The sequence below is a fragment of the Serinus canaria genome, chromosome 3 (genome assembly GCF_022539315.1).
Source record: "Serinus canaria isolate serCan28SL12 chromosome 3, serCan2020, whole genome shotgun sequence".
Taxonomy (NCBI): Eukaryota; Metazoa; Chordata; class Aves; order Passeriformes; family Fringillidae; genus Serinus; species Serinus canaria.
In genome coordinates this window covers 59,332,946-59,349,871 of record NC_066316.1, presented here as the reverse complement: position 1 = coordinate 59,349,871, position 16,926 = coordinate 59,332,946, and the positions used below count along the sequence as shown (strand labels likewise).

At 37.8% G+C, this 16,926-nt stretch overlaps 1 protein-coding gene across 1 annotated transcript in view; it reads left to right on the top strand.

Annotated features, from left to right (window-relative positions):
* TMEM200A (transmembrane protein 200A) overlaps nt 1-16,469 on the top strand; it is a 52,658-nt gene extending 36,189 nt beyond the window's left edge. Inside the window, exon 2 of the mRNA XM_030236589.2 lies at nt 13,307-16,469. Coding sequence (XP_030092449.1) covers nt 13,323-14,798 — 1,476 coding nt within the window. The 5' untranslated portion in view covers nt 13,307-13,322 and the 3' untranslated portion in view covers nt 14,799-16,469. The remainder of the gene's footprint in view (nt 1-13,306) is intronic.
* The last annotated feature ends 457 nt before the right edge of the window (nt 16,470-16,926 follow it).

Below are 16,926 nucleotides of genomic sequence, written 5' to 3'. Positions count from 1 at the left end.
CTACTAATTCTTGGGCACAGTTTTAGAAAAAAATCCAGTTGTCCTTTTACTTTATCAGCTGTCTGGCTTACTGTTACTTCACTTCTTTTATTGCTGTTAAAGTAGTAATCGCTTTATTCACATTTTAGTCATATAATGAACTTGAACTCTTGTATAAATGTATAAATATGCACACTAATCTAGCTGTCTAACCCATTTACTTTACCCATGGTTTCCTAGGAAGTGCCTCTTCTGCAGACTCAGAGCCCTTGAGGTTTTCATAAGGAAGTGAAAGAACTTAGTAGTTGTGTTCAATCAGCACATTATGACAGTATCTCACAAAACTGGAGACTGGTTGCATTTCAGGCATGCTCTGGTTGGAGTAACCTGGACAGTCCAAACTGTTCCATAATGTCTGCTATATTTTAAAGCTTCCTCTTACCCTGTACTTACATTAGCTCTGCTGCTCTATTTCCTGTAGGAGGAACATGCGTTGAATCGTGACCTTTGAACGCAACTGTGAGAAAAGAGGAATCATAAATAAAGATTTGTTAAAAAGTGTTCTGTATATTTTCTGTGAGTTTTAGTGAATGCCTTCAAATATGCACAGATAATTTTAGTGTTGCTTTTACTTATTGCTTTAACTGCCTAAATAAATCTATTTGAAGTAATTTGGCAATGTGTTGCTAGCCTTCTATGAAAAAGTAATTAGCTGGTGTCATTGTATTTCACTCTTTCCCCTACACTCTGAACTGAAAACTTTATGGTAAGCTGCTGACAGCTTCCTGTAGCTACACTTTCAGCTTAATCTCCTTCTTCAAATTTCTTTATGCTATTTTTTTACACAGAGTTGGCAGTTTTGCAGTAGTTTGCTAAAAGAAAAAAGAGTAACCCATACTGTATCTGTCGTCATTCAGTAGTCTGCTAAGTTTTACTGACCCTTGCTCTTTTTTCTCTTCAGCAATGTGTTCAGAAATTTGACTAAATGTTTAGACATGCCAGACTGACTGATAGCTGCAAATGCTCTGTGATTATCTGAGAAGATTCTAAAGCCAGAAATTTAAATTTTACATTAACTGGAAAATACTGACTGTATTTTCTGTGTTTTGGACTTTTGACTTCTTGTTGGAATTATCTCTTAATTGTTTATGCTGTCTATAGTTGTATCACAAATCAACAGTTTTTAACAAGGTGCCTCAAATAATCATGGTGGATGGTGAATGGTTATGCATTCACTTTAGTTTAAATGTTCCTAGTTTGTAAGTGCTTGATTCTGAACATTATACTGGCTTTGTGCAAGTCAGGAGAACATTCATTAGGGTAAACTGATATTTATCTCTTCAATTAACAATGACTATGTCCATGCTAAAGCAAAGTAAGTAAAATATTCATGGCATGAGGTGATGTAGCAATAAAGTAAATGAGGACCTCAAGGAGCGAAAAAATTACTGCAAGTCTTTGTGAAGAAATTGCAGCCTATAATCCATGCTAATAATAGTTTTGCATCTCCTCCTAAATTGAATGTTAGCTAGCATCAGCCAATGTTGACATCTGTCACGATCACACGAGTCAACTGAGATAATGTTTTAAATACATGGGCAATTACAGGGTAGGTCAAATATGTTAAAACACAGATATATAGGCTTTACAAATGGAGGGCACTGAAAATGCACAATGCACCAGATAAGCCAGCGTGTTATCAGCAATGCATCCATTAATAGGTCCTTAACTAGGGCACCACGCCTTAGCTAGCATTACTGGTGATCAGTCCTCATGTGCTAGAAATATTCTCATTTTCCTAAGGCCTGGCAGCCCACTGTTCCACAAGCTGTCTGTTAGGAACTCAGTCTAACTGCAACAACTGAAGGGAAGTGGTTTTCTGCAAAATAGCAGGACAGTAATATGCTGATTCATAGAGGTAAAATGAAGTAAGAGCAATTCAGCCATATATCAGAGGACTAGGTCCCATGGATGAGCTGTGTATGTTTAAAATGTAGGGCAGCAGTATGAAGTGTAGGTGTCTGAGGTGAGTGAGGCAGACCTTTTAAGGGTCACAGGTTATGGGCTGTTTGTGATGTCCCTTGTGTGTACAACACTTGGACATTCTGGAAGCAAGTAGAAGTGAGGAGGTAGCAGTTATTCTCTTCTGTTTGGCTGACCTTTCTTCATGTACTACTTCGAAATTGTTTGGCTTTAACCCCCAATTCTGTTCACAGATTTTTGATGGTAAAAGAAAAAATGGAGTCACTATGCAAGTCACATATTGTGTGTAAATGAATTCTGCTCCCAAGGATTCAGTTCCATAAATTCGGCTCACAGTGGTTCAGCATGTCTTTCTCTTAGTGTCTCACTTCTCGTAGGTTACTTTGCTCCCAGTGGGTTCCTTCTGTTCACAGTACCTTCAGGTTTGGGTTCTACAGAGGGAGTGGTTATTACAAGTGATAACGGAGCTTTTTACAATTACAGAAGAAATTGTTTGTGATGAATAATTTACATAGCAGAAGTGGCTTCTGCTATGTAAATTATCCATCACAAACAATTGTGGCTTCAACATTTCTCTTGTTTTACACATATAAAATAGTAATCTGTCTCTTGAAACTGCTGCCCTTTTGTGTACTTTGTAACTTGTATTTACCCATCAATAGGCTAAGTAGCAGTGGATGCTTACAGGTTCTGCTGATGCCCCCATGTGGATGTCTGGCAGGATCATTCTAGTCTGCAGTTGAAGACATAATTGAGGTTTACTGTTAATTCACTAATAGTTTATTTCTCTGTCATCCATAAATGGACAAAAAAGTTTGACTATGTGGTATACCAGAAGTAGTTTTGAACTATGTTTTCTATTCTCTGTGAAATAGTGCTCCACTATCCCTTTTTGTATCTAGCATTTGAAACTATTGTTGACATACTGGAAATGGCGTCATACTAACCAGTTTGCTTATTTTTGTGGGATTCTTGAGACCTAAGAAAATTTTCACTCTGTTATTAATGTCCTAATAATAGCTTAATGTCCTAATAATAGCTAATAATAATTATAGTGATATAATGATAGCCTAATTGATTTGATAACAGAGGATAACCTAAACCTCATACTCGGATTTTTCTGCCCCTGTGAATGAATATAATGGTATTGTAATTGAGGGCCCACCTGTACCTCTGAATCACCAAAAATTAGTGTTAAGATGCTGGAACTGTCTTTCGATGTGACAGCTCAGGTGCTGTGACCTTGCTAGCCATAACAACAGAGACCTTAGGAGGAGCTGATCTCTGTTGCTACCTGGCAGAGTAGATTAACTTGCATGAAGGTCTGCAGTGTAAGAAACATCCTAATGCTGTGTTTTCAGAAGAGATTTCAGAAGGAAGTGACAGAAAAGGTGAGTGTAATGATAGCTTAGGGCCACGGTTGTGCCTTGGCAAATGTTTCTCTTGGTCATATAAGCACTCACACCTTGTGGCTGGGGTGCTCAGGGACCCCAAATTCCAGTCCTTCTAAAGACTCCTTGCATGGACTTTACTAACGATGTGGAAAGAAGTTTCCTGCTTGTGGAAGGGCCTGGAACTCGGGACACCTCGATTCCCAGGCAAGTATCTTGGCCACCGATTTAAAATCACATTCCAGGCTTAATGGACAAGTAGCAGGGCTAGGGCTGTGGCTTTCACAGTTACTTTTTGGTCCTAGGTCCTTAAGTTCTGTTGAGCACTTAACATAATTTTTGTACTTCTATCACATACTGAGATCTTCTAATGCAACTGCTCAGGATAGATAACCAAAGTACTCTTCAGAGTTAGACTCTTGCATTATTTATGGTTAAAAAATTGCTGCTAGGTCTTCTGACAGTAAACACAGCATGCTGCCTCCTGCTCCTTTGAGTTTGTGTGTTTTATGGAACAGGAAGTATTTTCTAGGTCAGGGTGAAAGTGCTGCTCAGACATCTTAGTTGTGGAGCATATAGATTTGATTTCATATCTAACATGGGTATTACTTAAACCTTCTGTGAAATACCTACTCCATTTTGTTCCTGGTACTGTTTGATCTTAGAGTCATTGGACTTGTATGCAGGGGGCAATTACAGTTATTAGAACCTATGAATTAACTTGATTAACTGAGCATGTAGTGCAGATAAGGACATTTGTTTGCTGTTTAGTCTTGAGAGCTGCTTGCAGACACATATAAGGTGCAGGTCCAGGCTGGAGATTTTGTGTCTGACTAAATCAAGTAACACATTGGTAGTTAAGCTGGAGGATGTGTGACTGTAAAAAGGAGCCAGAGCACCCCAGCGTTGCTGTGCTTTTACCCCCACACCAAGTGTGAGTCACTGTCTTATTCAAAATTTTTTGTGGAAGAATTGAAGAAAAAGCAATTCTAGGGCTCGAAAATTAAGGTATTTCCTAACATTTCCAATCTTGTTTCATGTTTGTTTTCTATTAAGAAACTAAGCTTATCTGGCATGCTAAACCCTTAAGTGTTTAGTCATGCTTTTCCTTTGCAGTAGACGACAGAGAACAAATCCTTTACTCTGCTTTTGCACATTCAGTCTTTCAAAAACATCTAGAGACCTTTGTAAAATTTATTTCATGAATTGTGGTTGATAACTGGTCTCTGATCTGCATTGTATGAACTTACTTCACAACTTAAATTAGTTCTGTGCATTTTGGATTTCAGTTTTAGGGTTGATAGGTATAGTATTACCTCAGAATTTTTACTTTCTTCTAAAAGAAGCTCTTTTTTTTTCTTGGTGATGTCTAAAAGATAAAAACTAAAAAAAAACCCAAATTAAAACAAATGCATAAATATCTGCCTGCCTCTTTTACACATTTTAAATTGGTTTGTGCTTATAAAGTGATTATTTCAATAAAATGCTTTACTTTCTCTTGATACTGAAAGTGACAGATTGCATGGCATAAAAGGTTTAAAATAGTTTACTTCTCTCACCTGTAGACTTTTATAAACCAGGATTTCTATGTACTGAATATGAACGCTATTAATTTGAATGGACAAAAGTATCTAAAATAATTATGAATATTTGGCTAAATAGCCAATATCTGCTTCCATTTGATTTTCGCTAGAAAATGGGTTTACACAAACTAAAGTGCTAAAATAGCTTGGAAACAGATTTTGTCACTTCAGTCATTAAGGGCAGTTGTCACCTTGCTCAGTTTAGGCTAAAAAAATCCTAGCTGTTTTTTAGTTGAAAAACTCTGACAAACTGGATAATGAAAGAAAATAAAAGAACAGTAAAACCTTGTTATCCAGTTTTTATTTTTCTCTGTGCATCTTCTGAGGATTATTCTTTTTCTTTCAGGAAGAAAATTTAAAAACTTTATTAATCAATTGCATTTAAAACAACTTTTCTTCAAATAGTGTAAAGCTACTTGCCATTTTTTTTTCCCCAGTCTTTTTTAGCTCCTTGCTTTTTTCTGTTGGTCTGTAATAGATTCTGGAACAAGATGTGATCTATATGTGCATAGGAAATGGAAATTTTTATGCATAAGTAAAGAAGTTATAGGTGCACACTTCCAAAAACAAGTTACAGCTCTGAATTTACTGATAATTTAATACAGTGGATACAGAGGTTATGTAAGCATTCCACAAATAAGTAAATGCAGTGCCTGAGATCTTGTGTTTCTTTAGTTCATCATCTGGGACTTAAACTAAAATGGTGCAGCTAGAGAGAGACGGACAGCTGGGAATTCAGGACATCACACATGACAGTGGTGGGACAGGTGGGTTTGTGCTGTGTGAGACAGGCGTTTTGTGACCTGAGAACGTGTTTGGTTCACTGTATAATGACTGGGAAGCTGTTCTAGACATAGGAGACCGTGGCAGCCACCTCATGTTTCCTGTTTTACACTGGTAAAATCCATGACTTCTCTCGACTCACACCTGACCTACTGCAGTCTGCCAGTAGACGTAGTTGTGGATGGAACAAATTTAAAAGTGAGTTCAACTGGGCCAGGCAAAAGCTGGCAGACCAAATCTAGGCCAAGTCATAGAGCAGTGTCTTGAAAACAAAATATAGACATTCAGGTTCCTTCTTTTCCTCTTTGATGTGTGTTCTGTGCTTTTGTGAGTAGCTAACGAGCTCTGTGTAATGCTGCCAGTATTGAATGTTGCTGATTTTGCACAGAATTACAATATATGACCCACTGAAAGGATCAGGCTGAAGGAGAAATAATAGCAAAGAGGATAAGCAGCTCAGGCATTCATCTTTATGCAGTACGGCTGGGTGTTCACCTTACATTTGACCTTGGCATAATAGTTGGAATAATTAATGTATATGGCAGATACTGTAAGTGATGAAGTAATTCAAAAGGGTTTTTTTTTCCCTGTGATTTAAAGTATGGAGTCACAGCACTCCCCAAATCTGACTAACAGGCACTCTCTCATATCCTACAATTATATTTATCAGTATTTCTAAGTTTGCAATTTTTAGTTCAAATTCCCTAGTTATTGCTTTATTATTATTTCACGTTAGTTTAGAGCCAAATAAAAGCCCAGGTGGTTTCAAAAAAAAAAGAGTTTCATATTAATAAAGTGTGAAGAAAGATGTTTGCAGACTGCAGCAAGTTCAGCATGGAGCTCCAGGGAGGCCAGGACCTGAAGCTGTCTTCTGAGAACAGACTGAGCTGAGGAGCTAAATCCTTCTTCAGGGATTCAGCCCTGAAGAAGAGGAGGCTCTGGGAGGACAAACCCCCAGTACTTACAGAGGGGTGATCAAGAAGCCAGAACCAAGCAGACGGTCTTAGGACATGAGACTATGACACACACAAGAGGTGCAAACTGGATAAAGGAAGGAACTTTCTCCCCCTGAAGGAGAGAAAAAGATTTCTAAAGGAAATAGAGGGTTGTATTACTGCCAACGGAAATGGAATCCTTGTGATGACTTGGGTATTGATCAGTTGTATCTATGTAAGAACGGTCTGGTCCCTGTCCAGCTGAGAGAATTACTTAATATTAATTAAGTATAACTTTGTTAGACTAGTTTGGTGCTTTGGTATGAGTTTCATTTTCCCCTCCTCCAAATAACAGTGGAGGGTCAAGGCTTTCTTATCGTAATTGCTGTGATTTGGTGTAATTTTACAACTTTTCTGGTAATAACTGAGTTGTTGTGCAGATACTTACTGTAAGAGCTTGAGGACAGCTAGGTTAGGAAGTTAGGTTACTCACAGGCATACTTGTACTTTCCTTGCAATGCTTTAGTACAAGGTAGTGGACTGTCATAATGATCATGATTAAGAGTGCCATAGTCCAGTTTTACTAATGAAATACAGTGAATTTGAGTACAAATAGGTATTTGATATATCTACTGTGGATTCAGTGTGTCTCCTTCAAATACCTGACACAACTGAAATTTGCATCCAAGTTGCTTTGATAGAGAGGAACTGTGACCCTTTGTACAATGCAGAGGTACCCTTTGTGTGTACTTCAAAATGACACAGAATAGTTATAAAAATATGTAAGGTCTTGTAACTCTCATTAAAGCCTGGACTTGTTTTTAAAAATTTATTTTCCCTTCTTAGTTTGTTTGAGTTCCCCGGTTTGTATAGTAGGACAATGAAAAAGTTCTGATGTGCCATGCCCAGTTATTTTTCACAGATTCTGCAGAGGTAACTGCTGGGCCCCTGTGGTCTTGCTTTAACCAGTAAAATGCAGATTTGAAAACCACTGCCAGATCTAGATTTTTAAAACAACTGGATCACTGTCAGACATCAGATTTCCCAACAGATATGTCCTTAATAGTAAACTTTTATTTTTCACTTAAGATTGCAAAGATGTGGCTGTTTAACATGGTACTATTGTAAAGCAGATACAGACTGTTGGACACAGCTGCATGGTCTACCAACATCTAGGGGACCTTCTCTTTCAGTGTCTGCAGTGGACTTTCTGCTTACTGCTGCCACTTGGACACCTTGGTGCTCTTGCCTTGCCTGACCTGTGGGCAGCTTGCCTTTCCTTTTTGTGCTGTGAAACTGCTTGCACAAGCTGGCCTGCTTCCACAAGCTGATTGGCAACCAGGAGGTTAAAATGGTGTGATTAGTCCCTAAGCTTATCCCTTTACAGCCTAGAAGAGACACCATTAAAGGGAATTTGAACCCGAATGTATTGGATTCACCTGGAGATTTCAAAGCTTTAATGTTTTAAATGTCACATCCTTGGCTTTTGCTAGCATGACTTTGAAATACCAGCTGAAGTCACGAAGATTTTCAGTGCCACATTCCACATGCTTTCTTCTCACCTATCATCAATTAAAGTGAAATTAAAATACCCCATAATCATGAATGCAAGAGATGGTTTTTGTTTGCTTGCTTTGTTTTTTAATCTGTTCAGCCAGGCCATGTTTTGATGAATGAATAGGAGAAGGGAGAATTGTTGTAAGGTGGTCCTGTTGGTGTGCTGGGCTGTTGGAGGAGCTGCCTGTTAAGCTCTGCTAAATAAAAAATTGCTGCTAAATAAAATTGTAATTTGAGATGGTTTTCTCTGGTTCTTGTGGAACTGCTCTCTGTTTGGCTATTGCTGTATAGTCTCTACCAGAATGATTAATCCCTTTGGGCCTATAAAGCTGGATATTTTTACCCTTGGAATAGAACAGATTGTACCAGATAACTTCTGTGCAGAGATAGCATATTGATATGTATACATTGTTCATCAAGAGAAAGTGTAGATGTGTTAAATACAACTTAATTTGTTTACTCAGTTGCGTTTTCTCTTATGATTTTGTCATTTGCATTCTTGATTATGAGAAACATTTTATGAGTAAACAGTCTGTCACCTCCATAATTTCTGGGATTCTAGGTTTATCAAATGTGAAAGAAAATTTCCCTGATATTAAAATTTGTGTTCTTGTTAAAATTCAAAATTTAGTAACTTAAATTATAACAAATCAAATACTTATTATACAAATTATAATAAATCAAATATTTCCCAAACACTGTTGGGAAATAAATTTCCTAATAAGCTAAAATAGTCAGATAGGAAATGCTACAGTAATAGAAATCAGATTCTGATTTCACACGCTACTTCTTACTGTAGTAATGTTTAATTTTTTTTGCTGACACACAAGAATTGAACTTTTCAGAAAGCTTTACATCAAGTTAAACTACAAGGAAATAACATGTACAGTTCTGATAATTTCACATAATTCTCAGTCATTTTTTGAAGAATAAATGAGAGAAAAAAAGTTTGCTTTCCGTCTTTGCTGGGAAGAATTTAAAATTAAGTGAAAGATCTCCGTATAATTCAAATTATTTTGTACGTATTCAAAAGACTTAAGTTGTAGGTAGAAGTAAGAACTTACATAATACCATAATAGTTGAACAAACTAGATAAGACATTGGTTTTCAGGCATTTAAAGTAGAAGCCTCAAGCTTTTAAGCTTACTGCAAGTAGAGAGTTGATAATAGTTACTGAGAGATTAATTAGATTTTTAATAGTTAGGCCATCTCTGAAAAAAAAGTAACTTGGCAGCAGTACAGTTGTGGTCATTAGGCAGGAAAGATGCATATTAAGGTGGTGGCCTCTTAGGTCAAAGAGAGAAATAAATAGCCCTGGAATGAGAAGTTAGTTGGAACTACTAGAAGATGCTATGAAATCAATTCCTTCCAGTTGCTCTGTGCTCTGCAGCCACCAAAGGGGCTGAGCAGAACACTAGCTGTGCTCCTGCCCCATCAACCACTTGAGGCAGTGCCCTGAAGTCCCTTTCAATTGCCCTGACATTCCTTTTTCACTCTGATCCCTGCCAGCCTGGAGTATCAGCCGTGGGCAGTGCTCAGAGGGCTGAGTCAGCCCGGGCAGTCTCTCAGCGATGTCCCGTACCCAGGTCCCAGGGAGGCACAGCCCTCTCTGTGGGATGGGTCTGGTTGACATGTGGGGCCCTCTGTTCCCTCTGAAGGGAGTCACCCACTACAGCTGCCCTTCTTTTCTTCTTGATGCCAGAGGTGCTGATCCGTCTGACAGACAGAGTGGAATTGGGAGGCTCCCTGGGCAGATAATTTCCTTCTGTGTGCTCTGGCTGACCCTCTAGATCCAGGGCCTCATACCTGTCCTGAAGTGGCACCTGGGTAGGGGTGGGTTCTGGAGGAATTTTTATTACCTCCCCAAATAAGGACCCCTTTCCACTCCCCTTCATCCACCAGGTGTCCTTCTATTGCCTGGCAGTTGGAGGCATGGGAGTCCTGTGACTCCTGGTGGGCCTCCCTCAAGGACGGAAAGGTGGAACTCCACCAATCTATTTCTATTTTAAGCAGCATTTAATGAGCAGCACTCATATTATGCCTGGTATGTGACAAAACGAAACAGATTTGCAGAATAAAATCATATGTATCTACAACATCTATTATAAACACAGTATTTTCTAAAATATGGTTTTCTTATTGATATGCACTTCATTGTAATTGGTTTGGTAAAGGTGCCAGCATGAAGTGAAACCATCTTGTACCAATATGTATTTCAACACTATTGATTTTATTAGCTGCAGAAAAGATCAAAATTGGCTTATTGCAAATTATTATTTACAAACCTGATTGTGATTTTTTTTCTGTGAAAGAAGGTTCAATAATATTGATGTGAACTCAAGAAATAGGAAAGGGACTCTTCCTATGGACAGAATATGCTTGTTTCTTTTGGCAGCCAGACTTTTTTCTCCCCTGAGCCCAATTTCTGATGCAGTTAAAAGGAAGAGAGGAATATGTTCCCCTGAAATCACAGAATCATAGAATGGTTTGGAACCCAGCTGTGTGCCTTGCTTTCTTTCTCACTTTCAGAAACCTCAGTTTCTGTCCTTCAAGTAATAGGTAATAATGAATTTGAGATATGGTTTCCCAGTTTCTGAAAAATTTGCAAATAAGAACTTTCTACAGAAAGATAACCCCAGATGTAATTCTTAAGCATGTTTTTATTTGCTCTGCTTTTTGGAGTTAGAGGGGAGATCTTGCTAGAGGTCTGTTTAAAATATTTAGTCGATGTAGTAGAGGTAAGCTTTTTCTGTTCACCCTTTGGTGCAATTCAGGTAGCTGTGATAAGCACAGAACAGTACATAAAATAAGAAATCCTGACAACAGGCACAGTGTGAATTTAGCACTGAACTGCAGTACCTGTGCCCTTCCTTGGCAGCCCTGAGAAGGAGCAGAGTGTGTTCATGTGTGCCTGTAAAACACCACATGAATATGGAAACTCCTTGTTCACCACAAAGGTCTGGTAATTGTAAAAGATTCATGGAAGAACCTAGATTATAGCTAAATGATTTTACATTTCAGTGAAGAGGTGCTGTAATTATTTAAATTTATTTAATGGAGAAAACTAATTATATTTAATTGAGTCATGACAAAATACAACATCTTTTGTAATGACTAAGTCCTGTTTATTTCTGTCCAGACATTCAAAACATTGTTTTACAAAATAATGAGCTTTTGTTTTGGCTGAAACCCATAAACATGTAAGCACATGAGAAAGTTTGAAAGACTATCAATGTCAAATAACTCTCTTAGAAGTATTTAAAAATTTTTATCTTAAAAAAAAAAAATTGAAGCATTCAAGACATTAATTTGCGCTGAAGTATGGAAGTTGTCCAGGTAGCATCAAAAAGGAAAAGAATTACAAAGTCTGAAAATTCCCAGAGAGATTATGAACGTGAAACCTGAGACTACAAGTGAAATTTCTGAGATTTTTGGAATAATGTTACGATTTCTCTTACAAAAATTCAGAAAATGCAGTATACTTATCAGCCTAGACCTTCTCAAGTCTTTTCTTTGTAAAGGAAAGGTTTCCCAGAAAGAGAGGAAGCCCTCTGTCCTTTAATAGTGAGGGTGCAAGGAGGGAGTTCAGGTTGTTAGTCTTTCTGTCTGTCATCTGAATTGCTGTTTCCAGTTTCCTTCCATTTAGCCACCTATTTCAAATGCCTTATTAATTTCATAATCCAGTTCATATTTGGTGGGTTGGGCTGACTGCTGTTTGTAGATGTGCTTATGTGACACCTGCTTGCAGTGCTGGAAATCTGTGATAGTGTCATATCATAACAGAGTCTGTCTGCTTCTCCTAAAACAGGAGAGCTAATTCTCCCCCCCCCCACCTAGAGGTGCCCTGCTAAAATTTAAAACAAAATGACAAGTTTGAGAGACCTGATGAAAAAGGTCACTGCCTGTAAATTGGAAGCAGTCACTGATTTGCTTTGCCTCTGCTTTTCAGCACCTCTCTTTGTTCACTCAGTCCCACTTTGGTTTTGCTTCTTAAACCACCCCCAGGTTTGACACAGAGCCTTTTCCTCTGCCGCAGGCTGTCAGCCTTTCTTTATCTCTGAGCATAATAACACTACCAAAGAGGACATAATTTTTTCATACCTAACTTTTAGTATCTTAATTTTACTCTATAATGTCATCTCTCATTAATTCTAATACTAGTTAATTAGGCACAGAAATGATTTTTGAGTCAAAATTGCCTTGTAAAATAGACTTATCCTGAACTGTGTTGTTTCATTTGTTACTTTTGCTCATAAAAAAACTATCAAATAATGACTTTCTCTTTTAAACCCTTGCTGGTTAATTTTTCTCATGTAACAGGCAACCAGGTACCAAAGTAAGTCTAAAATGAAATAAGATTGCCTCATAAAACTAAGAAAATTTGAAATTATTAATTTGAAATTTATGAAAATTTCTTGTGTGATAAAGCTTAACAGAGGTTTTTTAACCTATAATCCAAGAGGAACAAACAAAGGGGAAAAATACCTGGATATGTGAGAATCACCATTATTAAGAAAGGCAAAAATTATTCTTTTGCTGAGATTCAGGAAATCTGAATAGACTTGATAAAAGTCCATTTAAATGCTGTAATAAATATGTATGAATATATGCTGAAATCTATCAGGAAAGATCTCTTGAAGGGGAAATGTAGAATGAGCTGTAGTCACAGTTATTGTGTCTCAGAAGTTTTAAAAAGAGCTAGTAGCTAAAATGCTAAAATTACCAACAATAATATATTATTGACTTTGCTGCAGACCAGTTTAGAGATAAATTACCTGATAAGACTTATGGATACTTTATCTTTATTCCTGATATATCACCGCTAAGAGCACTAGCTTTACTGTCTGCATCACTGATGGAAGCTTTATTATCTATATTTACCGTGAAAAAGGACTTCCAGAAAATAATTTTTTTAGAAGACCATGTGAATCTCAAAACTGCAACTGAGTCACAACTGGAGCTACTACTAATAGCTTTTTATAGTCAGAAGTCTTTTAATTATCAAGAAATATTTTCATATTAACAAAAAAACTATTTAGTTTTGTAGAGACAGCCTTTGCTTGCCTCAACATTTCTGCTTCTTTTTTTTCTCCAGGGCACAATATAAAGCTATGATAGCAACCGGAGGAGTCATAACAGGACTGGCTGCCTTAAAAAGGCAAGACTCTGCCAGATCTCAACAACATGTAAATCTTGCTGGAGTACCAGTTCCTGAGGAGAAGAAACCAGTTCGACGCCGGCCCAGGACAGATGTAGTAATTGTCAGGGGCAAAATCCGTCTCTATTCTCCATCGGGATTCTTTCTTGTTTTGGGAGTGCTTATCGCATTCTTTGGAATTGCAATGGCCATCCTTGGATACTGGCCCCAGAAGGAACAGCTGTTGGGCTCTGAAGATAATCCATCTTTAAATGAAACCCGGACCCCAAGAAGCCAAGAAAGCATTTTGCTTCGCTTCTTTGAGCAGCACGTGCACTCGGATAAGATGAAAATGCTGGGCCCTTTCACTATGGGCATTGGAATCTTCATTTTTATTTGTGCAAATGCCATTCTGCATGAAAACCGTGACAAGGAAACAAAAATAATACACATGAGAGACATATACTCCACTGTAATAGACATCCACACCCTGAGGATCAGGGAGCAGAAGCAGCTGAGTGGTGCCTTCACTGGCTTGTTGGGGGAGGCAGAACTCCGGCACAGCGGGAGCTCCTGTGCATCACGGCTGGCTGCGAACACGGTTGCGCCTTTCTCTGGCTTCAAGAGTAATCTTAGAATGGATAGTTCTGCTGAAGAAGATGAGATTACCCTAAATGAAGATAGGACCACTAGCAGCCTCCTTCCACCTCTGCTGGCTGAACAATCTGGTTCAGTCTTTGGACTTTACCCTCACTCCAGCAAGGCTTCAGATGACAAAAGCACTAACTCTATAAAGTGTGAAACAAAATCCATTGTATCTTCTTCCATTAGTGCTTTCACACTGCCAGTAATCAAACTCAATAACTGTGTTATCGATGAACCCAGTATAGATAACATAACTGAGGACTCAGAGATCACCAGGAGTCAGTCTAGAAATCTGTCAATGGATTCTCTGGCCATTCCACTAACTGATACCAATGAATCCTGCAGACCGGCAGCTTCCATGCTGCCACGACACAATTCATTTGTGGACACTCCATCTGATCCCTTCAAATCTTCCATGACTCTTGGACCCAGCACAGGGAAGCTTTTATCTCCTGGTGCTGCCAGGAAGCAGTTTGGTTCCAACACATCTTTGCATCTTCTCTCTTCCCATTCTAAGTCCCTGGACTTGGACAGGGGTCCGTCTACGCTCACTGTCCAAGCTGAGCAAAGGAAACACCCCAGCTGGCCCAGACTGGATCGGAGCAACAGTAAAGGCTATATGAAACTAGAAAACAAGGAGGACCCAATGGATAGGTTACTTGTGCCACAATCAGCAGCCAAGAAAGACTTTACTAATAAGGAAAAGCTTCTTATGATATCAAGATCTCATAATAATTTGAGTTTCGAACATGATGAGTTTTTGAGTAACAACCTGAAGCGAGGAACTTCTGAAACAAGATTTTAATATTTAAATTGCAATTTAGAAGATATCATATGGTATTTTTTAAAAAAGCATTTTGACAAGTGTTTCCTTTTTGGTGAGACTGTACAAGCCTGTTCTCAACCAAATGCTTAATAACCCATTAAAATTGGCTTGTGCAAACAGAGATCTTCATCATTGTAAAACCAAGGGTTTCTTGTCTTAGTAACATTCGGCTGCAATACTGTACATTGTCATTGCTCAGACAGTTTTGTTACAACCTATTCCAATTATTCCCAAGTCACTATCTCTTTTGTTCTATATAAGCATGTTACTTTTCACCAAAAGAGACTGCATTAGGAAAAAAAGCTCAATTTGCCTCTAAGTTCTCTTGATTTAAAGACTGCAAGAGACTGAAAGCAGTGGTCTTGTGGTCTAGAATGGGAAGGGAACAGGAGCAGGTACTGGAATTGTGAAATCCAGAGCTTTATTCCTAGGTGTTGTCTTTCACATGCAGTACATCTCAGTAACTGCAGTCTTGCCATTGTCATAGTGAGAAACTTGTTTACATTCTGGGGTGGGTGGATAGAAAAGAGTGGATATAATAAAACCATTTTTGTAAATTCACTGTAATTGATTAAGCTGAATACCAGTGTTGTGAATTATTAACTATGCTTTGTACAATAATCTTTCTACATCCATTGTAATTTAATCCTGTAATTTTGGAAAAGCATACATAAAGTAAGAAACCTGAATTTTTTTCTGGGGTTAAGTCTCTAAACCACTTTGATTGGCAGCAGTTTTAAAATCAAAATAGAAAGATTAATTAAGATCTTAGGAAGATGATGAATGCCAACAGGAGTTTAGAAACATGGTGTATAATAAGATGATATTGTAATTTGCATCTGAAGGCAGTAACGGAGAATGAATATATTGCCTCATTACAGTAACAAGATGCTAAATAACTAGACCTCTGTGTTCAAAATACTGATACAAAGCATACAATTCAATATGTATACTAACATAGTATCAAAGCCCCTTGCCCAGATTTTGATTTATATATTTCACATAATTATTGGTATGATGGTTTACCGAAGGCTTAGCTGTGTCAATTTGCATTACAAGATTTTGCAAAAGCAATTGACATTTAAAACAATGTTTTTCTCAGCAAAGCAAGCTTCACAGTTGACAGTTGTAGGCTATTGCTAAAGAAAAGGAGAATTGGAGTGTGCATATCAGAAGGTTTTCATGTATTTCATTGCTGTTTAGGCCATGATTCTGCCATTACAGCCACACTAGAGAATGTCCCTTCAAAGCTGCAAGGCTCACCCAACAGGGTGTTGGTCTTAATTGGTTGAATTTGATATATTCACTTACCCTAAGTACTCAGGAATTATTTTTAATGGCTTTTCCCAAAAAGAGTCAAGCTTGTTAAAGTGTTGTAATTCCTCAATTACTTAGATTATGAAAGATCAAGGATAAAATACCTACTCTTTTTTTTTTTTAAATGAAATATTCAGCTCCGTATTTCAACTGCGCTGTGTTTATGTATCAGGAGCATTACTTGCTCGGTGAGTTTAGGCATAGTGTTAACTGTTAGAACCTCAAGCCTATATATTGTAACAGAGTTGGCTAAATATTTTGCTATGAAGCTTTTAATAATTCACTGGTTTGTGTTCTTAAGACATTTGCTATTTTTTGCAATAAAATGTCTCTCTACACAAGTCCGTTGTAAGATCTGTTTTTTCCTCCATGATCTCTAATCTTACATGCCAAAGTTTAATTGGGTATCGTGACACTGTACACAGCATTGTGCCTAAATGACTAGCCTGCCACAAGATATTTCTTCATGAGTAATTGATTTCATGTCTACCCATGGAAAGGCTGAATGCTTTTTTTACCAATGAAATGTGAAATGTATTCAAAGTGGTTTTGCAATGAGAAATTTGTATGAAAAGAACATCATGCTCTTTTTAGTTTGGCAGTAGGTAGTATTTTAAAAATGGAAAACACAATTAAAGATTTGAGTGATGTAAGCTTTTTATTTCCTTAGTAGCTACATTAAATCACAGCTTAAAAGACTTTTCACATACTATCATATGTAGGACTGGTAGTTCCTTTGTAAGTACAGCAGGGGATGAACTTCTAATTTTAACACAGGTAGTAGGTACTG